This window comes from Muntiacus reevesi, chromosome 2 (genome assembly GCF_963930625.1).
Source record: "Muntiacus reevesi chromosome 2, mMunRee1.1, whole genome shotgun sequence".
Taxonomy (NCBI): domain Eukaryota; kingdom Metazoa; phylum Chordata; class Mammalia; order Artiodactyla; family Cervidae; genus Muntiacus; species Muntiacus reevesi.
The window spans coordinates 25,990,141-26,005,599 of record NC_089250.1 but is presented as its reverse complement, the minus strand read 5'-3'; the positions used below and the strand labels follow the sequence as shown (position 1 = coordinate 26,005,599).

Sequence of the window (15,459 nt, the reverse complement as noted above, 5' to 3'; positions counted from 1 at the left end):
GAGATTAACTTTGCCTTTGCCCAAGGAAACTACATTAACGATCTCCTCTAATGTAGTTGCCTTACGAGACACTAATAATTCTCAACATCCACTCCAACCACCTCTCTTTGCTCCTAAACATATAATCAGGTGGTAGTCCCACAAGAACCCTACAGGTGTGGTACAAAGACCTTCCTGATTTTTCAAACTTTATGGAGACAGAAATTCAGAGAATATGTGTGGGAGTGGATATTAAGGATGTGGTATATGGTGGAAGGAAAAACATAAACTTGAATCAGGCTAAAGTTGCTGATATGAGCCCACTAAGCAGGCATCTTACCCCTAACATTGCATCTAACAAGATTGGCTGGTTGGCTCAGACATGGATCAAAAAGTGGCCTCCAGTAAACGAACTTGAAAGATCAGAACTACTTCACCCTAGAGGAAGGGATGTAAAGACTTAGGATGACTGTAGTGTAAAGAGGGGGGTCTATCATTTAAGACCTGCTCACTCAACGTGGAGGGTCCAAGGGACATAACTTCCAACACAACCATGAAAAATACATTTTTGAGGGCAGCCCAGCATCTCTGAAGAGCTCTGTTATCACTCCCCTCTGCAGGCTAGAACTTACAAGGGGACCTGCTGCCCCTGAACTGGAAAACCTAAATGCAATGGGAGTGATGGAGCACAGAGTGGAAGGAAGTGGCAACAGAGTCAGAGCAGTGATCAGAACAGTCTGAGCTGCAGCGGCCTATGTGTGGCCAAGATGATCTTCCAGTTTCTTCAAGGGAAGCAGATTGGAAGCCTACTACATGTTTCTTAATCTGTATAAGCAGAAGAGTTCTAAGTCAGGTGGACCAAAGTCTAACTTGAAGCATAAAAACAGTCATGGGCCCTCAATCAATCCCAAGACTTGAAGTGGTTTACAGACATCAACTCCCTCATTGAAACAGAGGCTGGCCCCATAAGGAAGGACTTCAGGTCACTGCTCAAAAATTATGCTGTTAATCTCCCTCACGTGTACATGTTCAGTTGCTCAGTTGTGTCCGACATTTTGCAACTGCATGGACTGTAGCCCAGCAGGCCCCTCTGTCCTTGGAATTTTCTCGGCAAGAATAATGGAATGAGTTGCCATTTCCTTCTCCAGGGGTTCTTCCCAACCCAGGGATTGAACTCACATCTCCTGAACTGGCAGGTAGATTCTTTACTACTGTACCATCTGGGAAACCCAATGATCTTTCTCACAGCCTTCTCCAAAGGGACCATGGCCTTGACCAGGAGAAAATGAGTGCACTGGGGGTCACTGGACTCTAACTCTAAATTGACACATGTCAGAACAGGGACTTAGAGCTCAGGTGAGTAAGGCAGCCTTAGTTCAGATTCACCTCAGAGTAAGACCAGGCTTTTGTTTTCTCATTGCTACTTTAGGAAATTGGAATAAATCAACGGTTCTTTATTACTTTTGGGTCACAACTACTTAGTGAGTTTCATGAAAGTTTTATATTCTCTCATCAGGAAATTCAGTCACACAACAATTTGCATATAAGGGGTAGCAAAAATCTTCTGACATTTCTGTACTTAATATACCAAATGATATTCAAGGTTATCTTCAGGTTTAAGGTTAGTGAATCTGTAAGGTGACACAGAGAGGGACTTCCGTTGTAGTCCAGTGGCTAAGACTCTGAGCTCCCAATGCAGGGCGCCAGGTTCGATCCCCAGTCAGGGAACTAGATCCCACATGCTGCAACTAAGGCCCAGTGCAGCCAAATAAATAAATTAAAATGTTTCAAAAAAATTTTAAAGGATGACACATGGAGCTGACTCCTGTCAATACAAATGTGATTTCCCTTGAAAATCTGTCCTCTCTCTAGTCCACCTGGCATGAGATCTTCCTCTTTAATACTCAGCTCATTTCTTATAATGGAGATGCTGAGTGTTTTCTCTAAAGGTGTCAAGATCACACTGCTCGCGGCACTCTCTCTGCTTCGAACATATGAACTCTGCACGTGTGCTGCCCATCTGCGCCATTTGATTCTGGGTGACTTTGTATGCGTGTATTTATGGATATAGCAGGCCTCAGTTATAGAGAGTTTGGTATGTAGGATACTCCTCATTGATAGTACATGTTATGACTGACCCTTTTTTTAAAATCATTCCCCATTCCTCATTGTCCTGTCTGCTACGCCACCACAAAAATCTCCTACTTGCTTATAGCCCTTCAGCAATTAAAATTTCAGAGCAGACGAAGATCATTTAGTGCTAGTCCAAAACGCTTACTTTACAGTGAGAAAAACTGAGAAGGCAAAGAGGTGATTCTTAAAAAATAGCAAAGTTAGCTCTGGTTCTCCTAAAGTGATCCCATCATGGAAAGGCAGAATCAGTGACTTGTATCAAAATTTCTAACCTGCCCTGAGGTAGTTTGTTTCAGTGTTAGGTAAATCCCTAGATATAAAGTTTTCCTGCAAACTCCACGATGGTCCAGTGGTTAAGACTTCATCTTCTTGCAGGGGGTGCAGGTTCGATCCCTGGCTGGACAGCTAAGATCCCACAGCCTTGGGGCCAAAAACCCAAAACACAGAATAGAACCAATCCTGTAAAAAATTCAACAAAGACTTTAAAAATGGTCCACATTAAAAAAAAAAAAAAAAAACTCTTTAAAAAAAGTTTTCCTTTGCCTCTTGCTAAATAAAAAAACTCTTTCAAAATGTCTGAAATCCATTCTTAACTTCATAACAGAACTTTTTGGTATACTTCATGCAACTTAATTGAAACAATTAAAAAGTAAAATTTTGAACATCTCTCAGAAATAGGGCAGTGCCCATTAATAAGAAAAAAAAATATTCTCTATGATATTTAGAAATTTGTCTCACCCTCTCCATAACTCTCTTTAAAAACTTTCTTTATTTACAGTTACGTGCAGAAGAGGAAGGTCCTGGCAGATCTGCCAGGACTGTACCAGCCCAATGCCGGGTCATGGCTGACTGGATCAGAGGGGATATCTGACTCAGCTTGTCCAACTGAACTCTCACTCCAAATTCCTTTGGATTTAGGTGCTAAAAGTCTGGACCAGTTAGCTGCTGCACTAGACCCAGAAGGTCATAAAGGCTGTGAAGGCTGAGGCTCCTATTTTTGAGAAGCCTCGTCGGGAAGCATGGAGACTCCAGAGGCTGCTCTGCAGACTCAAAAGAGAAGCAGAGGGACTTCCCTGGTGGTCTAGTGGTTAAGAATCCAATGCAGGAGACACGGGTTCGATCCCTGGTCAGGGAACTAAGACCCCACATGCCACAGGACAGCTAAACCTGTGTGCTGCAACTAGAGAAGTGCCCACGCACTGAAACTTAGACACAGAGCAGACAAAATTGAAAAAATAAATTTAAAAATGTAAAAAGAGAGGCAGAGAGGAGAGATTGGGTTTCTCCAGTGAGAGAGTAAGAGGCAGCAAGCTGTCCTGGTTCTTGCCTTCTGTTCTTCCATCCATTCTAGTCCCTTTCGTCCTGTTCTTCTTACCTAGGAGACTGCCTTGTGAATCTTACTCACTTCTGGAGCTAGTTTATGGTTCTTGTCGTTACAACTGAAAGACCCTTGACCAAGAGATATAACTCTATCTGTAATGTTAAAATGCTTAGTTCAACTTGAGAAAATATTCAGTCTGAAACACTGGAGACCACAGCTTCAGCTTGAACCACAAGGTCTAAAATAAAGAGCCCATTTATCCATGGTTTTGCTTTACAAAATGAAAGAATTTAGAAATGCTTTTCCTTTCAAATAAAATAAAGGTCACCTCTCTGAAGTACAAAAATAAATTCAAGCTGAGGAAAATATTAATTTTTTTGTATAGGTATGAAAATTCTCAAGCTCTGCCAACTTTTAAAAATGGTTCTATCCTCTAGTTTCTTTTTTTCAATATATCATTTCATTATATAAAACACTAGTTCTCCAGTTTTCAAGATGCATAACATTCAACTACCAAATACACATATTTGGTAGATATATATGTGTACATATTACATAATCTTTAAACATGTACATAAACATCTTTAGACATCTGTATTGTCTCCAACTTTTCTCCATAGTTTACATTTTTTTGACATAATCTCGACCTTAGTGAAAAGCTGGCAAGAGACGTACAAATAATATTCTTTCCTCAATCATATAAGTATGTAAGTATGTAAACCACTGAATGTAAGTGGGCTGCTTGATGCCTTTTCACCTCCAAATACTTTAATGTATGATCGCTATAAACAAGGACGTTCCCCTACAAACCGGCAATACAACTAATAAAACCAGGAAATTTAATACTGATCCCTTTCTACCATCTAGCCTACAGACTCCATTCATATTTCATCAATTGTCCCAAGTACCCTTACAACAAAATATGTCCATCCAATGAAAAGATCTAAGCCAGGATCACATGCTGCATTTAACTGTCCTATCTCTTTGGTCTCCTTCAAACTAAAGGAGTTTCTTAGGCTTCCCTTGAACTTCACGACCTTGATACTTTTGTAGGATTTCAGGCCAGTTATTTTGTAAAATGTTCTTGAACCTGGACCTGTCAGATATTCCCTCATGATTAATATTTTTGGCAGGACTATCATGGAAGGGAAGTCTCACTGTCTCCTATTAGGTGGTATGGGATTTCCACTTGTCACACAGTTGTATTCACTTTGTATACTTGGTTAAGTCTGTGTCTGCCAGGCTTCTAGCTTGTAAAGTTTTCTCTTTTTCTTTTGTACCTAAGTATTTTATGCAGAGGTATTTAGAGACAAAATATCCTATTTTTAATCAAAACTTAACTCACTAGTTTAGCATCCACTGAAGTTTTTGGATGAATTAATTATTACTATGTGCTAAGTTGCTTCAGTCATGTCCAACTCTTTGTGACTCCATGGATTGCAGCCTGCCAGGCTCCTCTGTCCCTGGGATTTTCCAGGCAAGAATACTGGAGTGGGTTGCCATTTCCGTCTCCAATTATTACTATGATGGGTGCCAAAGGATAATTTCCAAAATTTCACTATTCCTTCTACATTCATTAAGTTGGCATTCTTCTGTAAAGAAATGCTCTTGATTTTTTCCATTCATTTCTTGATGTCTGTAAGTATGCAAGTATGAATTTATGGATTTCTACTTTATTCAATAGATAACCATTGTAACATCATTATTATCATTACTTTGATGCTCAAATCGTCCCAGATTTGATCAGTGAGAATCACTTCAATGTGGCTTCCACATCCTTCTGACATTGTCTCCATCATTCTTTGAGCTTTTCCTTACTTCTTGGCACATCAAGTTCCAGACTTAGCTTGTACAGCCTTAAAAAAAAATCAGTCTTCTCCCACAGATTCTTGCTTCCTATTAGCTGAGAACTGTGTTTAAAAACTAAGAGCTAGGTACTTGATGTGCTTGCTCTTGGGGCATCAAGCATGCATGTCCTTTTAGTGGACATAGCCAGATAACCAGTACACACACACACACACACATTTATTTTTATATACCTCTCTGTATATCGAAAACCCTGAGTTCACAGTGACACTGCCAATGCAATCCAGAATCATGGGGTTCAGTTCTCTTTCCATATTTATAATTCTCATCTTTAACAGTAAGAAATCTGACTCCTACTGATCTTAATATATTTCCTCATAGTATCAAGCCCCCTTTATGTAACCTGTCCCTTGTCTCCATGTAGACTCCCAGCCACACGGATCTCCTTCCTACCCAGTTCAGGATCTGACAACTTGACTGGGGTCACCACCATCCCCCTAGACAAACACTCTCTTTGTCCCCTCATCTGGGAATCAACGTCTCAAGCCAAGCCACCACTGCTCCCAACCTCCCACCAGGGGCACCCTTCTCACCCCTTTCAGGCCCAACCCTCATGCTAAGTTGCACCCCGACTCCCATGATTACTCAGCCCCTCTGAACAGCTTTTGAGTGATTCCAGAAGAAAGGAGGAAAGGAGGGAGCAACATAGTTTTTAAGTTCAGGTGGACCTGCATCACATGATGCTACAGTTATTAGCATGGGTTATTAATGAATAAGTCACAACTTCTCTTTGACCTACATTACTCATTCGGGATTTGGCCTAAAATTGGGCATGGGGGTACTAAGAGATTGAAAGCCATAAAATAGTCTGTCATAAGAACGAAGTCTAAATAAATCACAAGAAGTACACTCTGTACTTTTGTATTGAAATGTTAACTAATTCCATTAGAAATGAAGGTCCCCAGAGAGAAATCTGTAGAAATGAGAACTGAGTACTGCCTTAGTCTCTCCTGCATTTTCTGTTCCAAATGAGGCCTGCTTTTTCCAGACCTTGGTTGACTTGCCTAAAGGGGTTTCTCTCCTGGGAAGTCATGTTATTTATTGATTGATCATATACCAGTGACTGTTAATGTATTTCATTAATAACATCTGCAAGCTCACTTGTCTTTTTATTCTCTGAGGCGGCTGGTGAAAGTCTAGCCCACTTAAGAAGAAAACAAAAGGTTTTCTTAAAGGCTGCACTTATAACCAGCACTAGCAAACTGAATCTTACTATTAATGTAACTAAATAGCTTGATATTTAAAGTTAATACCCAACTGACTCTAGCAATGGGCTATTTAAAAAAAAAAAAAGGAGGCACCAATTTTGGGAATTCAGATTTTCACTATTTAGCAACTATTTACATATTTTCTTATTATTTTTCAAGTACCCACTGTATTTATACAATACTGAGCTAGGGGTGAGGTAGTAGATTATCTTACAATAATGGTAATAGTGCAGATTTTCTTAATTATAAAATGTCAATAATTATACTAAGCAGTTCACCTGTATTATCCCATTTACCTTCCACAATGATCAACCATATGAGATAGACACTGTTTTTCTTATTGTTGTCCTTGGAGATTTTAAGTGACCTTCTCAGGGTCACAGAATTATATGGAAAGTCCTGCTTCCCATTCACTCCTTCATTCAAGAGTATTTATTGAGCACTTCTAACACACCAGTGCCAAACCTGGTTCTGGGGACAGAGTGATAGACCAAACAGAGATTCTGCCATCCTGAACCTCACACATTAGCAGGGAGAGTAGTGAAATTAAACACATGATTACAACAGAGTGTGACAGCTGGCTGGCTGAAGAAAGGATACAATGCACGTATACAATGGAATATTACTCAGTCATTAAAAAGAATGAAATGCCATTTGCAGCAACATGGATGGGCCTGGGGATAATCATACTAAGTGATGACAAATATCGTAGGATAGTCCTCATAGGCGGAATCTAAAAAAAATTATACAACTGAACTTATTTACAAAACAGAAACACATTCACAGACTTCACGAACGAATTAATGGTTACCAGAGGGGAGGGTGGGACGGGGAGGGATAGACTGGGAATTTGGAATTGACACATACACACTGCTATATTTAAAACAGATCACCAACAGGGACCTACCATACAGCACAGGGAACTCTGCTCAATATTCTGTAATAACCTAAATGGGAAAATACTTTGAAAAAAGATAGACGTATATATATAACTGAATCACTTAACTGTATACCTGAAACTAACACAACGTTGTTAATCAACTATACTCCAATATAAAATAAAAATTAAAAAAAAAAAAGAATAGAGTGCTGGGGAGGTTCTCAGCCAGGCAGACAGAAGTTGTCTGGGTACAGCGACGAGGGGAGGCTTCTATGCAGGGAAAGCATCGTGTTTGTAACTGGTCACAAAATTCAGTGACATTATATGTAGATACATAGTGAAAATGTAATTGTGATTTCTTCATTTGGTCTCTCACTATTATGGCCTCTCCTATGCCCTTACTCAGGGGTTTGCCAGGTAGCTCAGTGGTAAAGAATCCACCTGCCAATGCAGAAGATGCAGGAAGACGCGGGTTCAATCCCTAAGTCTGGATGATCCCCTGGAGGGGGAAATGGCAACCCACTACAGTGTTCTTGCCTGAAAAGTCCCATAAGAGAGGAGCAGGGTGGGCTACAGTCCACGGAGTCACAAAGAATCAGACACGACTGAGTGACTGAGCAAGCATGTCCCTATCCACTGGCTGGGAGAAGTAAAGCTTAGACCCAAATTCTAAGTCCTTTGAGAAAGAATTCATTCTCTCTTGGATGAAAGCCTTCGCTCCATCTCTGCCTTCGCACCATCTCTCAGATGACACCCCCTTCTTCCCTCCTGAAGATGTTACTGTCTGTACAGGATGAGGGATGGCTTATAAGACCTTGGGGAGAGGAGAAGAGGGAGGGAGAGGAGAAGAGGGAGGGTCCTGGGGTGTGGTGGGTCTCCGGTCTCTGGGGCCCTGTGTCTTCCCCCAGGCCTCTCATGCCACGGTCTGCATCTGGCGAGCCTGTGGCCTGTTCTGCTGCATGCAGGGCTTCCTGCAGACCTTCCTGGCACATGCAGACTCAGCCGAGGCAGACAAGGTTCTAAGGTCTGGCTGTGATTCCTATTCAGACCTGACCTAGGTGATCTGCTCTGTGCTTCACCCCCCATCCTGGGCAACCCCCTCTAGAAACTCCCCAGCCAGATTCGAGTTATTTTTGGGTTAATGGGAACAGAGGATAAGGGTAGGGAGAACTTTGGCATGCATGAGTGCTCTCTACCTAATCAGTCTCCACCTCCAGGTCAGGACCACGTGGTCACTACCGTCTGGACTGGCATGGACTCTGCAGGGCCCTCCTCTGGGGTGTGGAGTGACGGCGGTGGAAAGGGTGAGGGTAAGGGCTCCCTTCTGCCCTCTTGTCACCTTCACTTTTCAAAAGCTCATTTTGCTGTCCCACCTTCTTCTCTGTTTCACCTTTTCACAATTACCTGAGAACCAGAAAGAGTTTTCATCTTCTTTCTGTTTGCTCTTAAGGGAAACCCTATGATGGATTCCTGGAATTGCCCTCTCCATATTTTAAAGAGAAGATAAAGCAATTTAAACAGAGATAAACTGGGGAGATAAACTGGGTCTTGCTATACATTCTTATTTTTTTATTATTAATCTCAGCCATCTTATTGCATTCCTTCTGAAACAAATCTTAACCTCCCCCAGACAGAGAGATGCCTCCGGCAGATGGGTGAAAATCACATTCTTGCATAAACAAGAGAAAAGCATGTTAACCAATTTTGAAGTACTTCCTCCAGAACATATATAAGAGCCCTAACTGAGAAAGAGGGTGGGTACATTTAAGGGACTGAAAGAAGTTGGCCTGGCCCATAGATCACAGGAAGAGGGAGTCCCTCATGAACATCAAGGGGTAAAAAAGATGTTAATCACTAAGTGCTTACTCCGGGGCAGCGGAGAGGATGGTAAAGTCTACAGGAAACCACTGAACGGAATACTGAACAAGAGAGTGGCCGGGTCAGCTGAGCTTTCTTGCTGCAGATGGAGTGTGCACAATGGTCTGGAAGGAAAGAAACCAGACTAAATGCAGGGGATTACCAAGGTGTAGCTGCAGGAGCCCAGGTCAGAGATGATGGCGAGGACCAGGAAAGGGTGATAAACACACGGTCTGGGGATTTATAACAGAGGGAGAGAAACTTGTGACTCACCGTAGATGCAGGAGGTGAAAACAAAGGGTGGCTCAAGAATCAGAGATTTCTGAGATTTCTGGCTTGAGCAACAGAACAGATACTAAGACTTTTTCTAAGACAAGAAACTCTTGATATGAAACAGATTTCCAGGGATGGATGAGGTGGTGGAGTTCCATTCTGGACACTTGGAGGGCTGGCAGACATCCAAGTACAGATCTCCAATATTCGATAATGAGCATACCACACACTTTATGAGGTGAGAAATTAAAATAAAAATGTACTCTAAACCCCTTTACTCCCAGCTGTGCCGTCTCTGAAAATCTGATTTAAACATAAAATGAGGACATTGATTTTCAGTTTGATTCGGCAGTTTGGGGCTTAGCACATCTTATTTCTTCTGCCCTTGAGAAATTTTACTCTGCATGCACCTCCATCCTCAAGTTTTAATTCATATGAAAACCTTAAACCATTTTAGGTTAGTTGAATCCACGTCCTTTTATGATGGAGAATACAGATATAAGCATTGTTTTATATGCAAATAATAGCATTTTGGTATCAGACACTAGGAACACATATCATAGGCTCTTTTCTAATTGGTGCTGACAGCAAAGTCTTTAACTCAATTAGTATAAAACCAAAGTTTTCATTTTGTCAGCTTTCCAACTTATGACTACTTTCTAAAGATGTCGAATAAAGGCCACTTTACTTATTATCCAGGTGTATATTTTTACTCTGAACTACTCTGGAGGGTGCTCCAGAAATTTGCTTTTCTCAGAATGACTGGTTTATCAAGGTTTTTTTTTTTTTTTGGTGTGTGTGTGACTAAAGAAGATGTTTATTTACACTTGTTTTAACAATTATCATTGGGCCTAGCTCAGCGGGTAAAGACTGCCTACAATGCAGGAGACACAAGAGATGCAGATTCTATCCGTAGGTCAGGAACATCCCCTGGAGGAGGGCATGGCAACCCACTCCAGTATTCTTGCCTGGAGAATCCTATGGACAGATGAGCCTGGTGAGCTACAGTCCATAGGATCGCAAAGAGTTGGACACAACTGGAGCGACTGAGCTCATGTATATTTTACAGCAAGGGAATTATGAGAGCTCAAGTTAAATACTAAGTTCTCCATTTGGGTCTGTTAAGAGTGGAGCCAAAATTATTCTGAGGAGAGTCATGGCTCTGTCCATGGTGCAGTGAAGAGTGTTTTTTATTGCTGTTTTTTAGAATTTCAGGCACAAGTTCTTATTAGTATCTTAACTCAGCCAGATTGTTCAAACGCACAGCTCTGAACACAACTAGTAACACACACTAGCTGCATTCACTGCCAAGCTGCTCCTGAGTTTTCAAATGCTCAGCTGAGGGGAAAAAGCACATGTGTGGGCATTTGAAAGATACACTATTCAGCTGTTCCTGTCTAGATGCTCTGAAGTTCATTCCTAGGTGAATCCAGGTCACTAGAGACCCACATACTTGGATATTAAAACAATTAATTTCTAAAGTGACTTGATTACTTTCCCTAAGCTTCATTTCCCAGTATTCAAAGTGAAGGAAGATTCACTCATTCACTCAACAATTACTCACTGGACTACTCTTCCCAAAGTATTAAGTCTACAAAGTAGAAGACATAGTCCCACATCTTAATGACCCTGTCTATCTACTAATATGTGCTTAAGTATCTTTACCTACGTATAAAGACCAAAAAGACCATTATCATCCTATGTGATAAGCACAGAAATACAGAAATATACAGAGGAGAGACACCTTCCCCAGCTTGAGTGCAGGAAGGGGAGGATGACGACGATCGGACACGTCCTAGAACAATGTTGCCCACTCTCTCTGGTGTCACGTGTTACTGGGGATTCAGTGAGAAGAGGGGAGAGCGCTCTGTCACGACAGAAGAGGAGGAGCAGAGGTATCAGCTACGGCGCCCCTGTCTCCAACACAGACAACTCCCAACTGGCTCAATGTGGAAATGTATTATCTCATGTGACAAAAGGTCCAGAGACAGGGGAGGTTCAGAGCTGATTTGGCGGCTGGACTGTATTACCAAGGAGCCTCCTTCTTCCCATCTCTCAGCGTTGGGATGGAACATCTCAGGATAGAACCGGGTGGTTGCAGGCATCACAATAAAACACAAAAGATCCCAAGAAAGAAAGAGACCATCTTGACTTGAGCTTCCTTCCTTAGAAGGGAAGATACCCCAGAGACATTTGAAGATTTCCTCTCCTGTTTCAAAACCCTGGCTTTGGGCACCTGCCCATCAGTAAAGCCATCAACAGTAAGGGCCGTGTGCTTCCACTTAGACTCAGGGCCATGATCTGGAGCCCGTCTGTTTAAGAGAATCGACCGCGTACTGCTCCAGGGCGTTACAGACACATGCTGGCTGACTTGAAACAACTCATCCTTTCTTCTAGGAATCTCTCATTTGCCAAAGTTTTAAAAATCTCTGCAACTTTCTTACCTCAATTAGATATTGTTGTTGTTTTTCTTTCTCTACTGTCAGTACCTAGAAAGTAAGGCTAATGGAAACTGATCAAATCATACTACTCATTTTGCAGCTCAAATTCATGGATTTCAAACAAAATTTACCAAAATCTACGAGTTTAACTCCGCCTTCGGTGGTTAACAGGATGTTATTTCCTTTTACATCACGGTGGATAGTTTTGTTGTTATGCAGATGCTGAAGTCCCTGGAAGTGGAAAATAAATATGGAGACTTTTGAAGAAAATACCAAATAAAAACACATTTTATTTCAGAAGGATGCATTTATACAAAACAATAGTAAACATGTTAAAATTAACACTCAAACCTTCGTAAATATTTCACATTGAGTTAGTTGAATCAAAGTACATCATGTCCACTTTGAACTGAAAAAAATTTTGAAAAATCAGGGCATAATCCTGGTCTTTAGGAAACATTTTATTTAAAATGTGCTAATCTCAATAGAAAAAAAAAATTCTAAATACTTATTCTAAATAATGGCTGTTGACTTTTGAACTCTGTGGGAGAAGGTGAGGGTGGGATGTTTCAAAAGAACAGCATGCATATTATCTATGGTGAAACAGATCACCAGCCCAGGTGGGATGCATGAGTCAAGTGCTCGGGCCTGGTGGGCTGGGAAGACCCAGAGGAATCGGGTGGAGAGGGAGGTGGGAGGGGGGATCGGGATGGGGAATACGTGTAACTCTATGGCTGATTCATATCAATGTATGACAAAACCCACTGAAAAAATAAAATAAAATAAAATTTAAAAAATAAAAATAAATAAATAAATAATGGCTGTTAAAAATAAACAAATAATGGCAAATAAAAACCTGTTAGTAAAAATATACAGTATCTACCTTCATCATCATTCATTTCAGAAATATACCTAGGAGATCAAAACTCAGGATTCTGTAGACACAAGGACGGTAGATTTTTAGTGGAAAAGAGAAATTAGTTATGCTAAATATTTCAGATTTTGCATCTCACTCTTGCATCAATAAATACTAATGAAGTGTTTTTTTCTAAAAATAGGATACACATTTTTTAACTAGAACTGCCTTATAATTAATGCACGAATAATTTAAACTGCCTTACCAACAGTGCTTCACGTAAAATATAGGCAATTATGGGTTCACTCATTCTTTTGCCCTCCTTCAGAAATCCTTTCACAAGATCTGTCACTGATCCTCCATTGCACAGCTACAAAAGAATATTTCAAAAAAAGAATATTTTCAGATATTAAAATGGATGTGACATTTTAAGTACTTGCTATAAAAGGTTTTCTCAAAACATTTAAAAACCTGCTCCAATTTCAAATGATTGTTTCAAATGATTTTTTTTTTTGTTTCAAATGATTATTCCCATCATTGCTATGATTTTATAAATAAACATACAAACTTGTACTAGTATACAATCAATTATTGGAACACAGTTTCCATATGAATTAACTTTAGAAGAAAATCTGGAGAAGCACTGGGCTTGACTTTTAAATTCAAGGATAAGAATTATGATTCTACCAATTAGTTTCAAATTTTAGGACTTAGAGCTCTTAAAAGTACTCTTGATTCCTGATGCCGTTGCCGTTCAGTCGCTTAGTCGTGTCTGACTCTTTGCAACCCCATGTTCTGCAGCACACCAGGCTTCCCTGTCCTTCACCATCTCCCAGAGTTTGCTCAATCTCATGTCCATTGAGTCGGTGATGCCATCCAACCATCTCATCCTCTGTTGCCCCTTTCTCCTGTCCTCAATCTTTCCCAGCATCAGGGTCTTTTCCAACGTGTCAGCTCTTCACAGTATGAAAAGGCAAAAAGACATGATTCCTGATAGTTTAATTAATAGTATAGTATGACTTCAGTCCATGGCTATATACTGCTGCATTTGTGCATTAACTTGAAAACATACTTCCTCTCTGGTAAAATCTCAGAGTGCACTGAAATAAGGACTACAAATAGTATTTTAGAAAACTGTTTTAAACATGTTTCCTAACTTTCTCCCTTTGCATCTCTTAAGAGCAGAGGAATCTAAAAAGAAAAACAAGAGGGAAGAACATGGCAGGGGAAGTTTTCACATCCGGGTTTCTTCCAAGCTAGGTAACATGAAGTCCCACAGCAAACATTACAAGGAGCTACATGTGGCTCAGATGTTAAAGAATCCGCTTGCCAACGCAGGAGACACGGGTTCGATTCCTGGGTCGGGATGATCCCATGGAGAAGGAAATGGCAACCTACTCTACTATTCTCGACTGGAGAATTCCACAGACACAGAAGCCTGGCGGGCTGTAGTCCATGGGGTCACAAAGAGTCAGACATGACTGAGCAATTGAGCATAAGCAGGAGCATATTTGCAGAGGAGAGAAACACTGATGTCAACAGTGGAACATGAGTGGGGACATAACTAGCTAAAAGGCCCCAGCAAAGCTCTGACCCCAGGAACACTTGGTCCCCTAACCTGGGATCCTTCAGTCTTTGCTGTCAGCTCTGTCTCTCCCTACAGGGCGTTGGTCCATGGTCTCCTCACTCTTACCCTGACCTCTGGGGTCTCCTCTGTCGCCTCAGTGCCTGAGAACTAAAAAGTTGTCATTTTCTTGACTCTACTGACCTAAACAGAGTAGAGAACAGTGAAAGGAAGTGCATTCGTAGCATCCTTGTCTGAAATACTGAAGATATTTTCTCTCAAACTTTTTTCTAACATGTTAATTAGATTTTATTGGATGCCTGAACACTTCTGATACATTGTGAATTATATAATAACAGTTGTATTGAGCACAGACTTTATGCTAGCACATTCCTAACCCATTTACATGCATTATCCCTATGTCTCACCACTCTGTAAAGTGGGTATTATTATCATCTCCATACTAAAGATTGGGAAAGTGAGGCACAAAATGGTAAGGTAACTCAGGAAAGATCACATTGTAGTGACAAAGCTAAGACAGGAACTTGGACAGCCTGATTTTAGAGGCCAGACTTACATTTAATCATGATATATCATGATCCCCCAAAAGGTTGTCTGGGCTGACAGGTCGATCTAGACATCATGTGTGATATCAAAAGTTGTTTATTTTTTAAAGACTTTTTTGATGCAGACCATTGTTAAAGTCTTTACTAAATTTGTTACAATGCTGCTTCTGCTTTACGTTTTGTTTTTCTGACCACAAGACATGTGGGATCATGGCTCCTCCACCAGGAAGCGAATCTACAACCCCTGCATTGGACAGTGAAGTCTTAAACATTGGACCTTCAGGGAAGCCCTCTTTTATAATATCATTTCTATAAATGTATTTAAAATCTAAACACGAACTCACAAATGAGCATTTAGATGCAACTCCATTTATAACTGATATCTTTTTACATTAAACAAAACTTTCATCTTTTACAGGAGCAGGGGCAGACCTGGCATTCCAAAAGTGACATTTTCTTCTGCAGGAAAGGGAACACCTTTTAACGAGATAAGCAGAAGAGTATTCTGGCAGCAG

General features: G+C 40.7%; 1 protein-coding gene across 1 annotated transcript in view; it reads right to left on the bottom strand.

The window, feature by feature from the left end:
* Window positions 1-15,459, bottom strand: part of MYO3A (myosin IIIA) — a 167,248-nt gene that overhangs the window by 136,258 nt on the left and 15,531 nt on the right. Inside the window, exons 3-4 of the mRNA XM_065919145.1 lie at window positions 13,080-13,184; window positions 12,090-12,189 (exon numbers count right to left, since the gene is read on the bottom strand). Of these exons, the coding sequence (XP_065775217.1) occupies window positions 12,090-12,189; window positions 13,080-13,184 (205 nt within the window). The remainder of the gene's footprint in view (window positions 1-12,089; window positions 12,190-13,079; window positions 13,185-15,459) is intronic.